Here is a 23,418-nt window from a genome sequence, read left to right as displayed (position 1 = left end):
TTTTTAATTTTTATTTTTATCTTTTTACCGGTTTTATATTGAACCGTTTTAGTTAAAAATTTTGACCACTTAAATTGTTGTTTTTTAACTAGTGTCAGCCCCGACCATTTATTTAAAAGTGATCAATTTATATGTTCAATGGTACTTGATAAATGGTACCAATTAATTATAAAAATTAAGTCCCAACAGAAAGCGGGCCATAAGTTACGATGTTGCTAACTCTTTAAAAGTTAAATTATATCTTTTTGTAAACTGTAATTTTACCTTCTAGGGTTTAAGCCAATTGGCACTCTGACCTCTCTAACGAAATAATTGCAATTTTACCACTCCAACGTTGTTGTTCTGTCGCATAATTACCCCCTGGCGTCAGTCAACGGGAGTTTGACCCTTATAGGTAAGGGTATTTTGGTAATCTTACCCATATTTATTATTATTATTATTATTATTATTATTATTATTATTATTAACTCTCTTTCTTTCTCTCTCTATGTGCCAGTCTCTCTCTCACACACAAATCTCCCACCTCCCACCTCTCAACACCCTCACCACCAACCTGCCACTGCCACCCCACCCCCAATCCCTCCATTAACACCCACTCATCTACAACACTACCTATTTATTGATCATGACCCATATAAAAAACCTATCTTTATCCACCGCTCTCCTCCACCCACTCACCGCCGCCATGGACTCCGGTGGCCCCCACCATTCTCTACTTGTAGCTTTTCACTCTTTGGGTGACGATGATGATGAAAGAGAAGAACCAAGAACAAGTGGTGTTCACTTTTGAACTGAGATTATCTCTCTCTGTAACACTACCCTCTTTCTCTGTGTTTCTTTCAATTCTTTTTGGGTGTGATCTAAATCTCCTCTTCAGTTTCACTGTTAAAAAAAAAAAAAAAAAACCCATCAAATTTCCAATTTTTTGTCATTTTTTTGTTGTAAAAATTCAAGATTGGGAATAAAGACTACAAATTTATTAGACGGATATTCATATTAAGCTAGATCATATTATTATAAGTTCATATTCGATATAATATAGGTTATGTTATTATTATTATTATTATTATATCCTAAGTTAGGGCAGTTATTAAACATCCTCTGATGTATATATGGAACCGAACATGTATCATTTACGTTCACCAATTCAATCAAGAACGATATCAAAACATTCCGATCTCTCTTATTAGATTCATTCCATTATAGTGGTATCAGAGCCACCGATCCGAAATCAAATATCAATTTCAACGATTCATAGTCCACACAATCACATCAAATGTCGACAAACATGGCATCTAATGGTGGAATTCAAACCCAGACTCCAAAATTACTGGGACAAAATTACTATCACTGGCATATACAGATGAAAGTTTTACTGGAATCGCAAGACTTATGGACGATTGTGGAGGAAGGATATACAGAAATTGCGACAGGGGCACCAGAGAGTGAACAGAATGTTTACAAAGAAAAAGTAAAAAGGGACAAGAAAGCGCTGCATATCATATTTCAGGCAGTGAGCGAGTAGGTGTTTGAACGCATAGCAACATGTAGAACATCAAAAGACGCGTGGGAAGTTTTACATAAAGCCTACAGGGGCGAAAATCGGGTTAAAACGGTAAGGCTTCAAACCCTAAGATGTGAATTTGACAGTTTAAGAATGAAGGAAACTGAAACCATAGAAGATTATGTTAACCGAATTACAATAATAGTCAATCAATTACGTATGAATGATGAACGATTAGAAGAACAACGCGTTGTTGAAAAGATTCTCAGAAGCTTGACTAGGAAATATGAATCGGTTGTAGTGGCGATTGAAGAATCGAAGGATTTAAATACAATTTCCACCGAAGAATTGTTAGGCATCCTTCAATCGCATGAATTAAGGTTAAGACAATATGATGATGATACATCGGTGGAACAGGCTTTCCAAGTCCAAGGGAATGGATATGATAAATCTAGATCTTCTAGATTCGATAATTCCGAAAGGGGACGAGGGAAAGGTAAGGGTAAGTTCAATAGAATGATCCGATGTTATAATTGCCAAAGGTTAGGGCACACGGCAAGGTTTTGTAATAAACGTGAAGAGGGTGAACGGTCAAATAATGTGCTGTTGCACAAAGATGACACAGAAGATGAAACCGAAGACACAATGTTTATGATTTTTAATACGGAAGAAGTAGTTAAGAACGACTGTTGGTATCTTGACAGTGGATGTAGTAACCATATGACGGGCAACAAAAGTTTATTTATAAACCTAAATGATTCAGAAAGACGGGAGGTTCGGACCGGCGATGACAAAAGATTGGAAGTCCTCGGATGTGGCGATGTTAATGTTAAAATTAAAGGTCATGAGAAGCGAATTCCAAATGTATTTTATGTAGCAGGTCTGAAACACAACCTTTTAAGTGTTGGACAACTAGTACAAAAAGGCTATGATGTACGTTTCAACGACAAAGGATGTATGATTAATGATTCGTCTGGATGTTGCATCGGTGTTGTGAAGATGACAGGAAACAAAATGTATCCGCTGAATCTAAATCATGATGTAGTTCCAAGAGTATACAATATGACTACACAAGACAATTCGACATTATGGCATAGAAGATATGGCCACTTAAATTTTGAAACTTTACACGATATGGGGACAAATGGAATAGTTAATGGGCTGCCAAAGATTAATAAATCGGAGCATGTATGTGAGGGATGTGTTTTCGGCAAACATGCCAGAAAACCATTCTCCAAGAAGGCTAAATGGCGAGCAAGTGAACCGCTACAATTGGTTCATTCCGATATATGTGGACTATGAACACACCATCGATTGGAGGCTGCAAGTATTTTATTACGTTTATAGATGACTTCTCAAGAAAGACTTGGGTATACTTCCTGAAACTCAAATCTGATGCATTGTGCTATTTTAAGAATTTCAAACGACTAGCAGAAAATCAGATAGAACGCAAGATAAAAGGCATAAGGACAGATAGAGGAGGAGAATACTATGGACATGAATTTCAAAACTTTCTTAAGAATAATGGAATACATCATCAACTTACGACAAGTTACACGCCTCAACAAAATGGAGTGGCCGAAAGGAAAAATAGAACTTTAATGGAATTAAGCAGGAGTATGTTGAAAATGAAAGAACTACCGAATGCTTATTGGGCTGAAGCAGTGGCCTGTGCCACCTACCTGTTGAACCGTGCAACTACCAAGAGTGTGCCAAAGTTAACACCACAAGAAGCATGGAGTGGAAGAAAGCCAAATGTAGATCATCTCCGGGTGTTCGGCTGCATTGCATATGTACATGTCCCCAAGCAAAATCGCTCCAAGTTAGATGGTAAGACTGAGCGGGCTATCTTTGTTGGGTATAGTGAAAATAGCAAGGCATACAAATTATTCAACCCAATAACAAACAAGATGATTATAAGTAGAGATGTGATTTTCAGCGAAAATCAACATTGGGCAACCAATAAAGAAAATGATGGTGGACTTAGGATAGAAATAAGTAACACAAGTGAAGATGACAAAGACGTAGCAGTGGACGATCAGATCAATCTACCAACAACGAATGATGAAGATAATGTGCAGCATACTAACATATAAGCTGAAATACCGGGAAATTACAACGAAGGTACTGGAGATAGCGAAGAAGTAGGAAACAATGAAGGCAATGGTTCTTCATCAGACTCTGAGAATGAAGTTATTAGAACTAAATCGATAACTCAAGTATATCAAGATACAGCAGAGTTAACTGAAGCACAAGTAAAAGAACTTTATAGGAAAAGTCAAGGAAACACGAGCGGGGTGGTGAATTTTGTGTTGTATGCAGATGCTGATCCAACAACCTATGTTGAAGCAAGCAAAGAAGCGATATGGCAAGATGCCATGGACAAAGAAATGGAATCAATTATAAAGAATGATACATGGGAATTAGTAGATCCACCTTCGAACCAAACACCAATTGGTGTCAAATGGATATATAAAACTAAGTATGATGAACATGGGCGGATTAGTAAACACAAAGCAAGGTTGGTCGTGAAAGGTTACAATCAGAAGTATGGAATAGACTATCAAGACGTTTTTGCACCAGTCATCAGGTTTGACACAGTTCGACTTGTATTAGCATTAGCAGCACACCACGGTTGGCATTTACATCAAATGGACATAAAAACAGCTTTTTTAAATGGATATTTAAAAGAACAGGTTTTTATCGAACAGCCGGAAGGATATGTGGTAAAGGGAAAGGAAAGAAAGGTGTGTAAGCTAAAAAAGGCTTTATATGGCCTAAAACAAGCTCCGAGAGCATGGTATAGTAGGATAGAAGGATATTTTGCCACTCATGGATTCAAAAGGTGCACTTATGAACATACTCTATTCATCAAAATGTCAAAAGAGGAGAAGATAATCATTTGCCTATATGTAGACGATCTTATTATTGCAAGTGATTCATTATCTAGTATTGAATCCTTTAAGGAATTAATGAAAAACGAGTTTGAAATGACTGATATGGGAATCCTACACTACTTTCTGGGCATGGAAGTTTCATTCGACAATGGGAATATCATTCTATCCCAACAACAATATGCAAAGAGCTTATTAAGTAAGTTCAACATGATGAACTGCTCAGGGATTTCAACTCCCATGGAATATGGTTTACATTTGACTAAACAAGATCCAGATGATGAAGTGGATCCTAATTTATACAGGAGATTGGTTGGGAGTCTTATGTACTTAACCAATACCAGGCCGGACATAATGTTTGCAGTAAACAAAATAAGTCAATTCATGGAACAACCAAAGCGGAGTCACTGGGAAGCTGGGAAAAGGATACTTAGATATATAAAGGGAACACTAAATCAAGGATTAGTATATTCGAAAGGAGGCAAAGGAACGCTAATCGGTTACAGCGATAGTGATTATGCAGGGAATGTTGATGACAGCAAGAGCACATCAGGGTATGTATTTCAATTGGGAACAGGAACGATAGCATGGCAATCAAAGAAACAAAAGGTAGTGGCGTTATCATCAACAGAAGCAGAGTATATAGCTCTCTCCTTGGCTGGTTGTCAAGCACTCTGGCTCAAAGGGATTTTAGACGAGCTGCATGAAGGAGTTAATGGTCCTGTGATTATTTATTGTGACAACAAATCCACAATATGCTTAGCCAAAGATCCTATGTTTCATGGCAAAAGCAAACATATAAGGATCAAGTATCATTTCATCCGAGACTTGATCAAGAACAACAATATTGAAGTTCGTTTCTGTTCCACAGGAAGTCAAATTGCAGATGTACTCACTAAGGCGCTGCAGTTCAAAGTGTTTTCACGTCTAAAGAATTTATTACAGTTCAGCGGCGAACATATCTGAAGGATCAGCAACAGCGTTGATCTAGCTTACGGGAGGGTATTAGACGGATATTCATATTAAGCTAGATCATATTATTATAAGTTCATATTCGATATAATATAGGTTATGTTATTATTATTATTATTATTATTATATCCTAAGTTAGGGCAGTTATTAAACATCCTCTGATGTATATATGGAACCGAACATGTATCATTTACGTTCACCAATTCAATCAAGAACGATATCAAAACATTCCGATCTCTCTTATTAGATTCATTCCATTAAAATTGTCACTAAAACTCCAATCTTTGTTGGGTTTTGTTTGAGTCTCTTTTTGTTGTATGCAAGTCAAAGTTGATTGTTTCTTTTCTTGAGCCATGTGAGGTGAGAGTTAATCAAAGAGTGTGTGTCACTATCTCCCATCTGTTCTTCAATTGGGTCTGGATTATTTCATCTGATTTTCGATCTTTTTGTTATAAATTTGCGATTTTGATGATACCCTTTTAGGGTTTGTGTTAGAAGATGAAATCTGTCGATGAAAAAGGGGTGGAATCTTGGCATGTTGTGAAGTCAAAGGTTGAGAAGAATAATAAGAAGAAAAATAATAATAATATAAAAATGTGATGAAATTGGTTTAGATGGAGAAGGGGATAAGACTCGCGTGTGTTGCGCTGAGTGGGTGAACGACGTTGGCGGAGGTGGTGGCTGAGTTGATGGTGGCGGTGGTCAGAAGAGGAGAAGGAGGTGGTGGTGGTCAGAAGAGGAGAAGGAGGTGGTGACAGGGGCAAAAACGACTTTTCACACGTTATTAACAGTCAAACAAACGTTGACTTGACAGAGTTGGATGCCAGGGGGTAAGAGTGTGACAAAACAACAACGTTAGGGGGTAAAATTGCAATTATTTCGATAGAGGGGGTCAGAGTGCCAATTGGCTTAAACCCCAAGGGGTAAAATTACAGTTTACTCTAGTTTTTTTTATCCAAGCTTAACAAATTCATATATACATCACATATTATTAACACTCCAAAATCTTGTGATTTATTATTGTTATTTTAATATTTTGTTTTGAACGACTAACAAAATAAAAGCACGACTATCCTATCCGGGGCAACCCAATAATATAATACGACCACATATGTCTGTGATCACATGACTATCCGGGATAGACCAGCCCACCATCTATAATTTTTAAAAAAATCCCACCATCTATAATTTTTAAAAAAATCCCAACTACATTAAAACTTAGTTGGAATGGACTTGAAGTTAAGACTTATTGCCTTAAATCCAAATCTTTATTTCTTTTCCAATAGCAACTGAACTTCAGCAGGTTGTTGAAGCAACAAAAAGTTTTGAATGGGGTACGTTTAAATTCATATATTTTTGCCACGTGTAATTTTGGACTTATAATATCGAAGCTGCCCAGAATCTTTTGACTTCATGTCACCTATTTTTTTAACGGTTAAGGAATCATTCAAATTGTCTACTGACAAAATTTTATAATATTGGGATACACTCGTCTCTGAACCAGGGAAACCCTTGTCTACTGTCGAAGCATGTGAATACTCACTCGAAGACACAACATACCTGATTCTTCTTTAATCCATTTTACTGGATAAGCTATTAAATAATAAAACAGTTTTCTTTTCCTTTTCCAAATCAAATAATAACTTGAATCAAACCAGCCAATAAGGTAGTGGTGGAGTGGTTGGGGAAAGACTTCGTGTTCTTTGTGACCCAAGTTCGACTCCCACTCTCCCCGTTATTTTCTGTGGCATGCAAGTGAAGGGCGAGAATACGGGTGGCGCCGGTTCGTCTTGGATGGGAGGCGAGGTTCTACCGATTATTCCACTGTCCTGCCTTCGGGCGGGTGGAAGTTGAGTTTCACGCATCTGGGAGAGCCAACGGGCTGGCGACGGTAGAGTAGTCGACCTTAGCCACAGCGCCGGGTGTCACAGTGGTTGGCACGTCATTCCTTGCCGTTAAAAAAAACTGGAATCAAACCAAAATATATTTATTAAAATTTATAGGGGCCAGGCCGGCAGGGCAGGTACTGATCTGGATGGTGATTGGCTGAAAGTCTGAAACCATCTATAACGAACTCTTGATTCTCACAAATCAAATAATAAACTGAATCAAACTCGGTTTTAATATGAAGCAAACCAAATGAAAAATAAACTAAACAGAAAAATCCAAAAGTAATTTTATTAAAATATTTAGGCATGCAGTGCTAACCTGACTGTGAACAGTGTGAACAACAATATTTTGAAGAGTTTAACAGTAAAATTAATGATTTAAACCACTTTAAACTATAAACAACTCTTCACAACATCACCATTTCATCTACACCTCTACAATCTCACTGTAATCAATGGCTGAACTCGTGCTTTCTGCACTCCTCCCTGTGCTCTTTGAGAAGCTGGCCTCCGCAACTTTGAAAAGCATTGCTCGCAACAAGGGAATCGATGCTAAGATCAAGAAATGGCAGAGATCATTAATCCAAATCCAAGGTGTGCTTACTTATGCTTCTCACAAGGAGATAACTAATCAATCTGTGAAAAGGTGGCTCAATGATCTACAACATTTGGCTTATGACATAGATGACGTGCTCGATGATTTGGCAACTGAAGCTATGCATCGTGAGTTCATCCGCGAGTCAAAAGCCATCACCAACAAGGTAAGAAAGCTAATCCCAAATTTCCTAGGGGGTAGCAAGCATAACAAGTTCGATAGTATTACCACCAAATTAAAAGATCTAGTTGAGGAGAGAGATGCTCTTGATGTCGAATCCCCAAATCCCTGAGGTGGTTCAGAGAGTTTGGCGGTACTAACCTTAGATTCGGTGAGCTCCGGCTCAGGTTCGTCATCTTGTCGTCATGGTGACGGTCCCTCTTGCGATGTGTCGGGTCTTGGGCTGTAACCACATGAAGATCTAGTTAGAGGGCCCGAGGGGGTTCACCCCGTAGGCACTCCGACGCTCAAGTCAGTATCATGTATGGCAATGATAGTTATAAGTGCAAGTAAAGAGTGTAGTTTAGAGAGAAGGAGCAGGAGTAATATCAGAGTAGGGAAGGAAGGAGTAACCTTTTTTGTGGGGAAAAATATTCTGTCTTCTAGGAGAAGGAAGTTTTCCTTATATAATGAGATATTTGGGCCATAGCCCTAATGGGCCGATCCAAGAGTGGGCTTATCAGGACATGGCCAACTCAAACCAACTAAATATACCGAGAAAGACACCAGTGGGCTCGAGCCCAGCCACCAATCTAGGGCGATGAGCCTAGATGAGGAGCCCAAGCGGGGATCCTCGTCGTCAAGTCATCCTTAGTCCCAGTCTATTCACTCATGAATGGGCGCAAGACTTGTTCCAGTCCCTGACAATCTAGGCGGGTCGTTATCCGCCCTTCAACCGTTCCTCCTATCCATCTGGCATATGTAGTCTAAAGCACGTTTTGCCAAAGTTACCTGTTTAGTTGTCCCTGGGGCAACCTTGCATTTAGTACTCAAGATAGCAAGGTGACCCTTCGAGTAGGGTAGCACAATACCTTACTCCAATCTATGCCTCCTTGAAGGCATTTTTCCCAATACATTTGTTCGATAGTGCTTTTTTATAGCGTTTATGCTATTTAGACCATCTTTGCATATACTTCTTAGATGCATTTCAATCAAAGTACTCGTTCGAGAGTGATTTCTCAAAGGGCATCGACCGCGATGCCTTATTTACCGTGTTGTACCCTTTGTATTGTGTTCCTCTAATGAGGGTTTCTGTATTGCTTGAACTGTTAAAACTTTCTCATGAATTTTCTTTGTACCCTGTTTAAGCCGTTAAGACTTTCCATGGGTCGCTTTGTAACTTTTTAAGTTGTTAAAGCTTTGTATAGACCCGTTTTGTGATTCGTTTGAAACTTTGTATAAGTTTGAGTTGTTAAAACTTTCCTATGAGTTTGCCTTGTAACGTGTTTGGGTTGTTAAAGCTTTGTACAAGTTTGCTTCGTAACCTGCTTGGGTTGTTAAAGCTTTCTATAGTTTGCTTTGTCACTCGTTTAAGTTGTTAGAGCTCTATATAAGTTTGCTTCGTAACTTGCTTGAGTTGTTAAAGCTTTGTACAAATTTGCTTCGTAACCTGCTTGGGTTGTTAAAGCTTTGTACAAGTTTGCTTCGTAACCTGCTTGGGTTGTTAAAGCTTTGTACAAGTTTGCTTCGTAACCTGCTTGGGTTGTTAAAGCTTTGCCTAGGCCCGCTTTGTAACTTGTTTTAAGTTGTTAAAGCTTCTGTTGGGCCTGTTGTCCAATGGCGTTTGGGCCACTTGGACTTTCATATGCCTGCTTCGGCTTTTTTGGACGTAGTCGACTTAGTCCTAGCCCCACGGCCGGGCTTTGCCTTGTTTTGATTAAGGCGGCATGTCTGTATGCCTATGTACATGTTCATTTTATTGTAAGATCGTTCCACACGTCTGCCTGGATGATCCTGTTTGACCTGTTAGCAAGGTCCTCAAACCGTTCAGGTTTTTGTTCTTCGAGAAGGGGTGGCATCTTCTCCTTTTGGAGAGATTTTATGAGGCCTTTAAAAACACTTGTTATGTCGAAGGAAACTTCCTATGTGAGTCCTTATTAAGGGCTCTTTCCTCCCCTGAGGGATGTTGTAATTCTCTAAAAATGGGTGCCCACGGAATGTGCAACCCTCTCCTCTTAGAGAGACTTCTTCAAACGTGTGTGACCTCGAGATGAGGCTCCTCTTCTTTGGAGATATACTTTCTAAAACACAGACCTGTGGCGGAGATCTTTTCTTTTTAAGGAAGGGATTCTTCAGATTCGAAGTCCCTTGTCAAGGGGGCTCTCCCCTCTCCTTTTTTTTTTTTGAAATAAGTTGTTCGAGTGCGAGATCTCAAGAATGATTTTTCTCAGATATCAAATCCCAGGGACGGGAGTACTTTCCCGTCCTTAGAAGGAACTTTACCAATACTTGATCCCGTAGCTGGGTGCACTTCTGTTTGTTGAATAGACTTCTGCAATACTTAATCCCATGGGAGGGGATACCCTCCTTTTCCTTAGGAGAAACTTGTTCCTGTTCGTTGAAGAGACTTACGAGACCCCTAATCACATAGGGGGGACATCCTTATTTTTTCGGAGGCGGCTCCTCCAAGACTTAATCCTCAGAGATACTAATCCCCATCGTGAAACTCCCACTTTAATTACCTCCCACATTTATGTTTTAAATAATGACACATTGGATCCCCAACTCATTTACTCCCACTTTAATTACCTCCCACATTCCTCTTGTATTTTCATTCAATTCAACTTTTGATTAATGACCGAACGGCCCTTGTACTTTATCATTTCATATTACTTGCAATTCATCTTTTGATTAAGAGTTTCTTCAAGGCTGAATCCCGAGGGAGGGATATGTTCCTTCCTATTCTTGGAAGGAGTTTCTTCAAGACTTAGTCCCGAGGAAGGGGTGTGTTCCTGTTTATGAAAGGGACTTCTAAAACACCTGATCCCAGGGAATGGGATATTCTTCATAATCTCGGAAGGAACTTTTCCTGGACTTAATTCCACAGAAAGTATACGTTCCTGTTCTTGTAAGCGACTGCTGAGGTACCTTATCCGCAAGAGAAGGGATTTTTTTGTTGATGGAAGGGACTTCCAGATTGCTTTAGCCTTTATCGTTTTGTTCCGGCAGATAAGGGTTTCTTGAGCATAGGAGGATTTCACTTTCCTTAAAGCGAAAATGCTCTTGTTAAGGTTTTCCTCTCTTTCTTTTTCCCTGTAGAATCTTTGTAGATGGGAGCTGATGGAGGGAGCTTATTTCCATCTAAAGTACGGAATATGAGTGTTGGGAACTTACCTCTCGTATTGTCCTGCTTAGGTTCTTTCCTTCTTCAAGGGAGGGACTACTAATGCAGCTCAAGGTTTCTTCCTTTTTCAAGGGAGGACCGTCCAGGGTTTCCTCAAGGACTAACAACGTAGTCCAGGGAGTCTTCCGTCTTCAAGGAGGGCGTCTTGATTTTCCTTAAGGACTAATAACACAGTCTGTCGATTCTTTCCCCTTTTTGAGGGGAGTCAGCTACGTAGCCCAGACTCCTCGTTTCTTCAAATGGAGGATTGATAACGTGATCCTCTTATTCTTTTTTTTCTTCAGGGAAGGAGCTAAGTACACAACCCAGGCTTTTCTTTTCTTCCAGTGGAGGAATTAGTAAGGCAGTCCATGCCCATTCCCCCTCCCTCCCTTTTTTTTTGTTTTCCGAGATCTTTGAACATGAGAACTTATGGAGGGGCTTAATCCTTTTCAGAGGAGGTAATACAAAAATAAAGATCCTTTCGAGAAGTCTTCAATGTAGGATCCCATGGTGTTATATCATGCTAGCTTCCCAGTTCAGTGTTGTCAAGCGTAGTTGGTAATACTGAACTTATAAAATAAGATGTCCTCGATCCCGTCAGTTTAGACCATCGGTTGTGAATAAGGAATATAGTTACTTTTGATGAGTATCGAAAGTCTTTTAAATCCTAATCACTTCTAATGAGTGATGTCTTTATCCGAGATATGGTAGTACGCAAGGATATAGCTGATAGATGTATTCGGCAGATTAGCATATGACTCTTTGTTGAATGAGAGTATCCCGAGGTTAGCAAAAACTCTATCCCACAATATCCCCCTAGACATACTAGTCCCCCAGTTCAATGTTGCACAAAGGTATTTCTTGCTTTTACTAATGTTGTGTCACTTTCCTCCTACCCGAAGTTATATCCTTGTTTAAGGATGTTTAAGGTGATCACTATTCTTCAATGCCTTTTCAAAGATCATGTATTGTTTCTCTGGTGCACGTCATCCAGTCGACCTATCCCGTAGGTCGTGACTAATAGTTTCTTGTGTTGTTCATGTTCATGCTTCGATACTCGTCACAAAAACACTTTCAAAAATGTAAGTCATACCAAAGACCAATTTCTTTATGCGTTAAACATGTTGTGATGTTTGTACAAGCACTTGTGCCTCATGCTTTATTTCGTGAAGACATGTGATCATCATATCGTTAATGGGGGTAGCCTACGTACCCTAACAACGTTGTAATGGCAATAATAAATCTTCGTCTAGAAGTGGTGTATTATGCAAGACTTCGGAGAAGGGCCTTACGTAAATGTTTTGTGTTAGGGCCTAGAAAAGAGGCTGAGGAAGGACCTGGTGGAAAAACCTGAATAAATGGCCAAGGCAAGGGGCCTGGTGAAAGGTCCTGAGGAAGGACCTGGGGAATAGACTTGTAGAAGGTCCTGGGGAAAGGCCAAGTGGAAAGGCCTGAGGAAGGACCCTGCAAAAGGACCTGAGGAAGGTCCTGGGGAAGGACCTTGGCCGAAGGGTCTGAGAAAGGTCCGGGGGAAGGACCTTGGCCGAAGGGCCTGAGAATGGTCCTGGGGAAGGACCTTGGCCGAGGGGCCTGAGAATGGTCCTGGGGAAGGACCTTGGCCGAAGGGCCTGAGGAAGGTCCGGGGGAAGGACCTTGGCCGAAGGGCCTGAGAAAGGTCCTGGGGAAGGACCTTGGTACTAGCAAGATATTATTATTTTTCATAAGAAAGTCAAAGTAACTTTCTTTTTATAAAAAATATCTTATCATATTGGTAAGAGTGAGATATCATTACTCTTTTTCTTTTTTCAAAAAGTAAGGTCACATCATGTTAAAAGAGTATATTTTTCACAGAGAGAGAAACTTACTTTGTACATGTGCCCTGTGCATTACTAGTTTGTACTATTCCTTTTGCCATGAGTAACAAATCCTTGTAACTTTCTCATAAGGATTTGTGCTTCAGATTAATGATTCGTTCATATTTTTTGTTTTCACAATAAAAATATAGTCAATATCTTTTATCATTTTTTTTTAACAAAAAGGTAGGTCTTGTGCGAAAGTACAAAAGTACTGTGAGTTGGTGTATACGTATGTACATACCAAAGCACGTTTAGGAAGGCTGATGTGCGCTTGTACTTTAAAGGTAAATGATAGTAGTTGGACCACATCTTATCTAGTTGTATTTGAACTAAATTTTTACTCTCTTTCCATCACCCTTTTTTTTTATATATATTAGAAACAAATATGGGTGTCCACGTACCCAAGTATGTGTAAACTTTTTGAATATATGTGATTATGAAATATGGGAGTAACATGCATTTGCCAGAAATACATGTGTGTCACTTTAACACATTTAGATTTATTAACAGAAAATACTTCATGTTTATTAATTTATCTTTCTTTTGGAAGAAAAGGGGTTATGCCCCTGTGTTGTACTTGAAAACTTTGAAAAGGTAAATTACCTTTTTACCATCTGTCATACTCACAAATTAAATAAAAGGGGTCAAGCCTTAGTTACTATGTGGATATGCCTTAGAGACTTGTACTTCACCATGCTTTACATAGTTGTAACTTATGCACTAACAAGTGTATGTCTTTTAACCTTTTGTAATGGATATGACATAAAAGTTATGCCTGTGTCCTGTTCCAAAGGAAAGCAAAAGCATTCTGACTTTGTGCATTGGTCAAGTCACCATATACTATTCGGAGGAAATAAAATAAAAACCAAATTCATACTCTCCTGGAGCACTACTTCATTATTTTATGAGCGAGGCTTTGATTTTTAAATTCTTCATGAGCGAGACTTTATCTCTTAGATCCATAACCTTATTCATGGAAACGATAAAGTTTGGAGGACGCATAAAGCTGCCCCAAAAACAAAGATCCATGATGTTATATCGAGATTTATGTATCACATTTCAATAGGTAGGATATGCCTGTATCCCATGCATAAGCATTTTAAACCTCAATTTTTAAGAAAGATATTTTGTTGTAAAACATCGTTTCTACTTTCTTTTTAGTCCCGTATGTGTTTTCACATCAGTAAAAAAGAGTTGCTTTTTATTTACTTAGCAAATAAGTAACATAGACATGGATCTGTGTTTTGAGTTCATAATATGACCAGGAGTAGTATAGATCTAAAAAGTGTGTTGATATCCGTAGAACACATTATGATGTAAAAAGGGGGTGCAAGATTTGGAACCTGTGTTAACCGGAGATGTGTAGGCAGACCTAAATATCGTGTAAACTACACGAGGAGAGCAGATCTGGCCGTTCATATGAAGAGACCGAGACACGCTTGTACTCGGTCCCACGGATGGCGCCAATGTCGAATCCCCAAATCCCTGAGGTGGTTCAGAGAGTTTGGCGGTACTAACCTTAGATTCGGTGAGCTCCGGCTCAGGTTCGTCATCTTGTCGTCATGGTGACGGTCCCTCTTGCGATTTGTCGGGTCTTGGGCTGTAACCACATGAAGATCTAGTTAGAGGGCCCGAGGGGGTTCACCCCGTGGGCACTCCGACGCTCAAGTCAGTATCATGTATGGCAATGATAGTTATAAGTGCAAGTAAAGAGTGTAGTTTAGAGAGAAGGAGCAGGAGTAATATCAGAGTAGGGAAGGAAGGAGTAACCTTTTTTGTGGGGAAAAATATTCTGTCTTCTAGGAGAAGGAAGTTTTCCTTATATAATGAGATATTTGGGCCATAGCCCTAATGGGCCGATCCAAGAGTGGGCTTAACTCAAACCAACTAAATATACCGAGAAAGACACCAGTGGGCTCGAGCCCAGCCACCAATCTAGGGCGATGAGCCTAGATGAGGAGCCCAAGCGGGGATCCTCGTCGTCAGTTTGAGAGTGGAAGAGGAAACTAGGCCAAAAAATATCAACAGAAGATTTCAAACCTCTGTTGTCCTTGCATCTAGTATTATTGGACGGCAAGCGGAGAAAGATGCACTGGTTCTTAAGTTGTTGGCAGTTGAACCATGTGATTCAAACTTTAGCATTGTTCCCATAGTTGGTATGGGCGGGGTAGGTAAAACTACTCTAGCTAAACTTTTGTATGACGAAAAGCAAGTCAAGGATCATTTCGAACTCAAGGCATGGGTTTGTGTTACGGATGACTTTGATAGCTTTGCTATAAGCAAAGTTATCTTTCAATCTGTGGCAGGGGTACACAAGGAATTTGGAGATTTAAATCTACTTCAAGTAGATCTTAGAGATCACTTAAGAGAGAAAAGATTTCTATTGGTACTAGATGATGTATGGAGTGAAAGTTATGAGGACTGGGAAACGTTCGTAGGACCGTTTCATGCATGTGCTCCCGGAAGTAAAATCATCATGACAACACGGAAGGAGCGATTGCTTAAAAAGTTGGGTTGCGAAAATCTAAACCGGCTACAGTGCCTGCAACAGGACGAGGCTTTGACTTTAGTTGCTCAACATGCATTAGGTGTAAGTAACTTTGATTCACATTTGTCACTCAAACCACATGGTAAAGGTATTGTCAAAAAATGTGACGGCTTGCCCTTGGCTTTGATAGCACTTGGGAGATTACTAAGGACAAAAAAGAATGAAGAAGAGTACTGGAAAGAAGTGTTATATAGTGAGATATGGAGCTTGCAAGATGGAGGTGGAATTGTCCCTGCTCTTCGACTAAGTTACCATGATCTTTCTGCACGTTTGAAGCACTTATTTGCATATTGCTCCTTGTTCCCAAAGGGTTTCATGTTTGACAAGAATGAATTGGTTGTATTATGGATGGCAGAAGGGTTCCTAAACGAGACAGCTTCAAACAATAAAATAGAAAGTTCGGGCCATGAATATTTTGACGAGTTGCTGTCAAGATCACTTTTTCAGCATGCACCAGAAAACAAATCATTGTTTGCGATGCATGACTTGATGAATGACTTGGCGACATCCGTTGCAGGTGAGTTTTTCTTAAGGTATGACAATGAAACAGGGAAGCACATCAAAGAGAAGCCGCTGGAAAATTATCGTCACATGTCATTTGTTCATGAGGAATATGTAACTTATAAGACGTTTGAGACATTTAAAAGAGCTAAAAGTTCAGGAACATTCTTGGCGTTGCAAAAAAGTCGCCAACATTCATTCTTGTCGAACAAGAGTCTGATTGGCTTACTTCCTGAGTTACCGTTGTTGAGGGTTCTAAGTTTGAGTGGTTTTCATATAGTACTTTGAGACACTTGAGGTATCTAAATCTATCTCAAACTCAAATCACACATTTACCAAAAAGTCTCTGCAATCTATACAATTTAGAGACATTAATTGTTTTTGGTTGTAATAGATTAACTAAGTTGCCAAAGAGCTTTTTAAAGCTTAAAAACCTATGCCATCTTGACATCAGGGACACTCACCTTATGGATCACACTCTGTCAGGGATTGGTGAGTTTAAAAGCCTACAAACTCTCTCCAAGATCATTATTGGAGGTAAAAGTGGCTTTCAAATAACAGAACTGAAAGAGTTAAAAGATCTATGTGGGAAAATATTCATTGCGGGTTTGAACAAAGTGCAAAATGCAATTCATGCACGGGAGGCGAACTTTTCAGAGAAGAGGAGTGAGTTAGAGGTTGAATGGAGCGATTTGTTGGATTGCTCTCAAGACCAAATGCTTGAAAAAGAGATCTTGAATGAGCTAAAGCCTCATAGTGATTATTTAGAACAACTCAAAATTGGGTCATACGGGGGATTAGAGTTTCCAATTTGGGTAGGAGATCCCTCGTTTCTTCGATTGACGCATGTGTCAATACGTAGCTGTAAAAAATGCACATCTCTACCACCACTTGGGCAGCTACCATTACTCAAGGAGTTGTTTATTGAAGGCTTGGATGGGGTGACAGTTGTGGGTATGGAGTTACTTGGGGCTAGTCTAGAATGCCCTTCGCTTGAAATTCTAAGTTTTGTAGACATGCCAAGGTGGGAGAAATGGTCAACCAATAGCGGGGTTGTCTTTCCATGCCTTCGACAACTTCATATAAGAAATTGTCCTAGTTTGGTTGAAGTCTCACTTGAAACACTACCTTCATTGAATGTTTTGGAAACAACTGAATGTGACAGTGGTGTGTTGAAAAGGCTGGTTCAATTAGCTTCATCAGTCACAAAGTTGGATATATGTCATATTTTAAGGCTTAATGATGTGGTGTGGAGAGGTGTTATACAGTATCTCGGGGCAGTCGAAGAATTATGCATCACAGATTGTAATGAAATAAGATACTTGTGGGAATCAGAAGCAATTGCAAGTAAGTTTTTTGTGAATCTAAGGAAATTGAAAGTAGATAGATGTGATACTATGGTGAGTTTAGGAGAGAAAGAGGAGTATAATTGTAGGAGCAACTTCCTCACATCTCTTACAATGTTGGATCTATGTCTTTGTAAGAATATGGAGCGCTGTAAGTGTCCGGTCAACATTGATAACTTAATTGTATACAAATGTATTTCAATGACAGTTATCTCCTTACCATCAGGAGGGCAGAAACTGAAGTCACTTTACATTAGTGGTTGTAAGAAACTCTCGGAAAGGGAATGGGGAGGACACGAGATCATGAACAACACAAGAAGCATGCCAATGCTTGAAGTTATAGATATAAATGATTGGCCAGATCTGAAATCAATAACTGAACTGAAGGTCTTGGTTCACCTCACCACATTGAAATTAATAAATTGTGGAAGTCTGGAGTCATTTCCCGACAATGAGTTGTCCAGTTTAACCTTGTTGAAGTATCTCCATATAACAGATTGTCCAAGTATGGATGCTTCTTTTCCTCGTGGGGTTTGGCCTCCCAAGTTGCATTCCCTAACAATAGGAAAGTTGAAGAAGCCTATCTCTGAGTGGGGCACTCAAAATGTTCCAACATCGGTTGTTGAGCTATACTTACACGGTGATGATGGAGTGGGCAGTAGTTGTCAATTTGCTGATTTTCTTCCTTCATCTGTTACTCGTCTCGAAATAATTTCATTTGGGAAATTGAAATCATTTTCAATGGGACTCCAACGCCTCACTTCCCTCCAACATCTATCTTTTTCCAATTGCCCAAACATGGTGGATCTACCATAAATGTTGTTGCCTTCGCTTTTGAGTTTAGCGATCAACTATTGTCCAAATCTGAAAGAAAGATGCAGTGAAAGAGGCTGTTACTGGCCCCTCATCTCCCATATTCCCTGTATTATCACCATTCCCCCTCTTCAATCATGAAGTTAATATGAAGGTGTCTCTCTCCCCCTTTAGTGAATGTAAATTATATAACTGAAACTGATTTATATTTCTTTATTTCAAACAAATTTAAATCTGGTGGATGACATGCCTACTGAGTGTTCATCTTTTGTGTGTGTCTATTAATATAAATATCACAAAAAAGTAACATAATATCTACTCCCTCTTACAACTAAGTTTCTTGAAAATTGTAATAAGCATGCAATTGTTTATCTGCAGATCAACAACTGAAATTTACTCCCCTGTTTTGTTTTTACATAATCATTGAAAGTATGTAGTCATCTCATCGTCAAATTACAACATTACTTTCTTCAAGTTTTACAGTGTAGAAATTATGAGATTTAATTGGGTTTTCTATCTTATTTTCAGACATGATTGATCCTAAAGAGAAAGAGAGGTTGCACTTTTTAGCCAGAGACAAATTATGCAAAGCCTCAAACTCGGATGTGGCACCCAAAAGGAACATGTAACAGCTGCCTTGTAATGTAAGAACTCTTTCCATATTCACATGTTCTAGTCTTGTGATTACATTAAATTGAGTTGTTATAGAGTCCATTTTCGATAGCACCACACATGTTTCTTGAGTTGATATATACACATTTGTTTTGACAGTTCAATGATTTTTTTGAGTGTATGAATTCTGTTTGATTTTATTTCCCATCTCGTGACTCACAATTGCAGCGTGCTAAGTACGTCTTTTGGTCATCGCACGTTTTTGCTCAGTCCATACAGTATTATTTAGTTCTTGTCAGTCTGTCTTATTACTATAACAATATGAAAAACTTTTAGTATGATCTTTTGTAGCTTTCTTTTTTAGTTTCATAAGTTGATTCATGAAGTAACTCAGACCATGATTATGACCAAAGCATCATCAACAACATTACTATGTTCTTCAACAGTTTTAGATGCACTTCCATTTGTTCTATTCGAATTGTATTTATCCACATGTGTACTTTATCAAAATTAATTTTAATTGGGATTTCTTCTGGGCGGCACTTATTCAATCCATCTTAGGGAAAGATTCATGATATGGATCTCCTAAAATAGAGTTTTGTCATTGGATTTCACTGATGCTTCTTCAATACTAACCCGATCTCCTATTCTTGAATGTAGAGCTCTACGGCGATCTATTTGCATTGAGATTCCAACCAGGGCGATGAACATACAATATGAGTAGCAAGGATGTAAGAATAACCTCGGTAATTGACGCTATTTGATCAGGGAAAGGAGGATATTAATTTGTCATAAATTTGTTAAGGGGTATGAGTGGGAAAACGGGCAGCTTGGCCGGATTGCGTAACAAATTGAAACTCGTTCGGTTAAAACTTGCATCTTTAGAAAACAGATCAGATCGGTTCAGGTGAAAATGGTTAAAAGTTCGTTCCTTTTACTTGTGAGAGCTTAACCCAAGTTATGTCTCGAACGTCTTAGAGTAAAATTTACTTGTGAACACTTTATATGGTGGCTTGAAGAAAAAGGTAACAAGTTACTCTTTCCTACTCTATTCATTTCCTTATTTAGAACCACCACAAGTGGCCTAGTGGTGGAATGACTTGGGTTCTCCAATGGAGACTCAAGTTCAATTCCCATTAGTGCCACTTTGGTGGCCACCGACACCCACTTTAAAGCCGGACCGAGGACACTCGAGGTCTCGGGTTCGAAACATGTTTCTTACCCCTCTTTGATGGCTATGGATATTTGCCGCCAGGGATCCTTGTCGGGTGGTGAACTGGGAAGGGAGATCCCTTCCGCGGTCAGGGGTACCGTGCAACTACCCTTATTTAGGGTGTCATAGAGGGATGCTGATAGAGCCAAATTCGAGATCGGCTAGTCTCCTAAATAAATAAAACAAATTAAGCTTGAAAGTAACAAAAATGTAAACAACTTGTTCTTGAATTTTCTTCTTGCCTTTCATAAATTCATGATTGCTTAAATACAAAACAGAACTAACCCACTAACCTAGTACTAACTAACAATAAGGAACAAAACAAGGAAAACATGGTAATAACTAAATCAAGTAAACTTAACCCATGATGGATTGCATTGATGTATTAGATGGATTGCATGATGTCATGGGTATGTGACATCCATTTTGGATTGGTACGTATCAGATTCCGGCGAGGAAAGTTTGGTGAGATGAAATGTGGTGGTGATATGTGACCAACGTTGTATTTGTTTATCAAATAGAAGATGATTATGGGCTTTTTGGCAGACATGACTGAGGAGTGAAAACATGTAATGGAAGAAAATATAAGTGAGTTTTGAAAATGGGCTTCTTCCAATAAACATGATTTCATGGGCCAAGGTTGCTAGCTGCCCAATTGACGTAGATACTTGGCCTCGGTTATTTCTTTTACACCACATAACTTCCCCCATCTGATCTCATCTAGGCCCAAATAATCAAACCCATTCAAATAAACATGGGTTTTTATTATTGAAACCAAAACATGAAATTATATTTTTAAACATGCTAATAATATTATGAATGATGATCATCAGATCATATATACTAGGCCTGGCAATTTTGACCCAAATGTTTGAACATGGGTTGATTTGGACTTTAAAAATGAAGTCATGGGCTGTTTTGGGTAGACATATATACTTAAGGGGGGTTGAAATGGGTATATAAAAAGAAAAATGAAAAAGTTAATGGGCCAACTCAAAATACATGGTGGGTAATCATGATCGATGTGACGATGTATGATTCCGAGATAATTAGCGATCTAGACGCATATTTAGGGTTTATATGTGTTACTGATTTTTCAAACTCACTGGATTTTATTGCTAAAAGATATGTAAATTAGGTCTGTTGTTTAATCTTTTTGAGAAGTTGTAAATTAGTAATTTAATCAAAAGTTAACATGATGAATCGAACTACATTAACCATTCATAATTGATTTAAACCTCAACGAACAGCTATGACAACCTAATTTATGACCATGCTGACAATGAAGAAGGAGCAATTTTCAACAGTTTTCAATGAAAGTTATCATTTTGAATTACATTTTAAGAACTAGGCAAAAGGTCAAATACAAATAATCTTAACATACTAAACATACAAATTGAAGGAAAACTCAAAAAGACAAGGTGCCATTTTTGTAATTACCACCAACTATCAAAGTTACTATACAAATGTGAACTCAACCAAAAATACATAAAAAACACAAAAAATTTCTTTTTAACAATTTTTATTAAAAAATCGCTACATTTCGCTACATTTCGTTAACAATTTTTTTTAGGTTTTTTTTTTCTTTTTTTTTTTGTGGGGGGGGGGGGGGGGGGAGGGGTTAGGTTTTTTTTAGGTATATTTGTATAGTAACTTTGATAGTTATTGATAATTACAAAAATGTCACATTGTCTTTTTGAGTTTTCCTTCAATTTATATGTTTAGTATGTTAAGATTATTTATACAAGAACTTTACCCTTAAGAACTATGTGATGGAGATTTCAGTTCTAGGGTTTTGTTCTTGTTTGTTTGCTGGAATGGACGAATGGATTCAGATGTATTATATGTAGGCCGGGCAAAATAAACCCATTAACAAATTTTGGGTCAAGATGGGTATTTAATGTAAAAGTTTGGGCAAAAAACGGGTTCAAACCAGCCGGTAGTACCGGTTGAACCGTCCAGTAGAACCGGTTAAACCGTCCGGTATACCCGGTTAAACCGTTTCTGAGCCCAATACGGTACGATATAAAATCCGGATTTTAAAACATTATCAAGACTAAAGCTCGAGCTCGGTTCATAGGTAGTTTTTCAAGCTCGAGCTCAGCTCGTTTATTATTTTTTGTTTACTAAATAGTTCTATCATAGTTTGTCATCTATAAATATATTTTTTTGTTAATTGTTAAAAATTAGTTAATTATTGTTTGTAGGAGCCAAAATATCTGGATTGAGGATGAAGCTAGTTCGATCAATTCGAGTAGAGACCATTTTATAGCATGGAAATATTTTGATAAATTACCGGTTGACGAAAATGGGGATAAGAAGCTACTTGTACCAGTGGAAAGGTTTTGTATAACAATACTGGTTGTTAATATAAGTATGCTGATGTTCGTTTACTGTAAATTATAAAATAATAGTATTTGTACAACAATACTGGTCGTTCATGGTTACATTCAAATGGATAAATGGTACATATAAGTAAGAGTTAATTACACAAATGGGTCCTGTGGTTTATACCTAATTTCGTCTTTGGGTACTAACTTTATTTTTTAACAGGTTTAGGTTCTATGGTTTCAATTTTGTAACACCTTTGGGTACTAACACCAAAATTAGTTAATTAATGACTAAAATACCCTTGCATTTTTTTAAGTTTACCAATGTAACACATTTGGGTATTAACACCTAATTTTATTTAAGTTTAAATCAATTTTACCAAATTTATTTATTTTTTTTATTTTCATCTTTTTATTATATCTCTTAATTAACATAAACTCTATTTATTTTTTTTTATTTTCATATTTTTATTAAATTTCTTATTTAACATAAAATCTATTTGTTACACCAGTATTTTTTTAAATAGATATTTTAAATAAAATCTACTAGCTATAAAGTTTTATGTAAATTAAATTTCTTACTCGTTTTAAATAATGTAAACCTTACTCGTTTTCAATTTTGGATTGAAATGATTGATAATAATAAATATCTTTCATATAAAAAAATTTAAGCCTTTTTTTAACTCATTTTTTTTTTCATTTACATTTTACTATTTTAGAAAGATATTTAATTTACATAAAACTATATAGCTAGGTATTTTAGATAAAACTATATAGCTAGGTATTTTAGATAAAACTAAAAAAATTTAAGCCTTTTTTTAACTCTTTTTTTTTTTTTTTGTAAAAAAGATATTTAATTTACAAAAAAACTATATAGCTAGTAGATTTTACTGGTGCAACTAGTAGATTTTATGTAAATTAAATATCTTTCTAAAATAGTAAAATGTAAATGAACAAAAAAACAAGTTAAAAATGGCTTATTTTTTTTACATGAAAGATATTTATTATTATTATTATTAT

At 37.8% G+C, this 23,418-nt stretch overlaps 2 protein-coding genes across 3 annotated transcripts; both read left to right on the top strand.

The window, feature by feature from the left end:
* Window positions 1–7,707: 7,707 nt before the first annotated feature.
* Window positions 7,708–16,952, top strand: LOC110902037 (putative disease resistance RPP13-like protein 1). Its single transcript, XM_035982420.1, has 4 exons — window positions 7,708–8,123; window positions 15,021–16,326; window positions 16,479–16,899; window positions 16,947–16,952. Exons 1-4 carry the CDS (start codon window positions 7,715–7,717, stop codon window positions 16,950–16,952), a joined length of 2,142 nt encoding a protein of 713 aa, XP_035838313.1. The 5' UTR covers window positions 7,708–7,714.
* Window positions 16,919–22,468, top strand: LOC110899871 (putative disease resistance protein At3g14460). 2 transcript variants are annotated; one of them, XM_035981673.1, is made up of 4 exons: window positions 16,919–18,397; window positions 18,772–18,887; window positions 19,516–19,880; window positions 22,276–22,468. In XM_035981673.1, the coding sequence occupies exon 1, from the start codon at window positions 17,041–17,043 to the stop codon at window positions 18,244–18,246; it is 1,206 nt and encodes a 401-aa protein (XP_035837566.1). In that variant the 5' UTR covers window positions 16,919–17,040; the 3' UTR covers window positions 18,247–18,397; window positions 18,772–18,887; window positions 19,516–19,880; window positions 22,276–22,468. The 2 variants fall into 2 exon arrangements, 1 of the variants encoding a protein (XP_035837566.1); XR_002570597.1 differs by lacking the exon at window positions 16,919–18,397 and adding an exon at window positions 18,581–18,672.
* The last annotated feature ends 950 nt before the right edge of the window (window positions 22,469–23,418 follow it).

This window comes from Helianthus annuus, chromosome 13 (genome assembly GCF_002127325.2).
Source record: "Helianthus annuus cultivar XRQ/B chromosome 13, HanXRQr2.0-SUNRISE, whole genome shotgun sequence".
NCBI lineage: Eukaryota > Viridiplantae > Streptophyta > Magnoliopsida > Asterales > Asteraceae > Helianthus > Helianthus annuus.
Note: the sequence above shows the minus strand (reverse complement) of the source record. Positions and strands in the feature narration are given on the sequence as shown.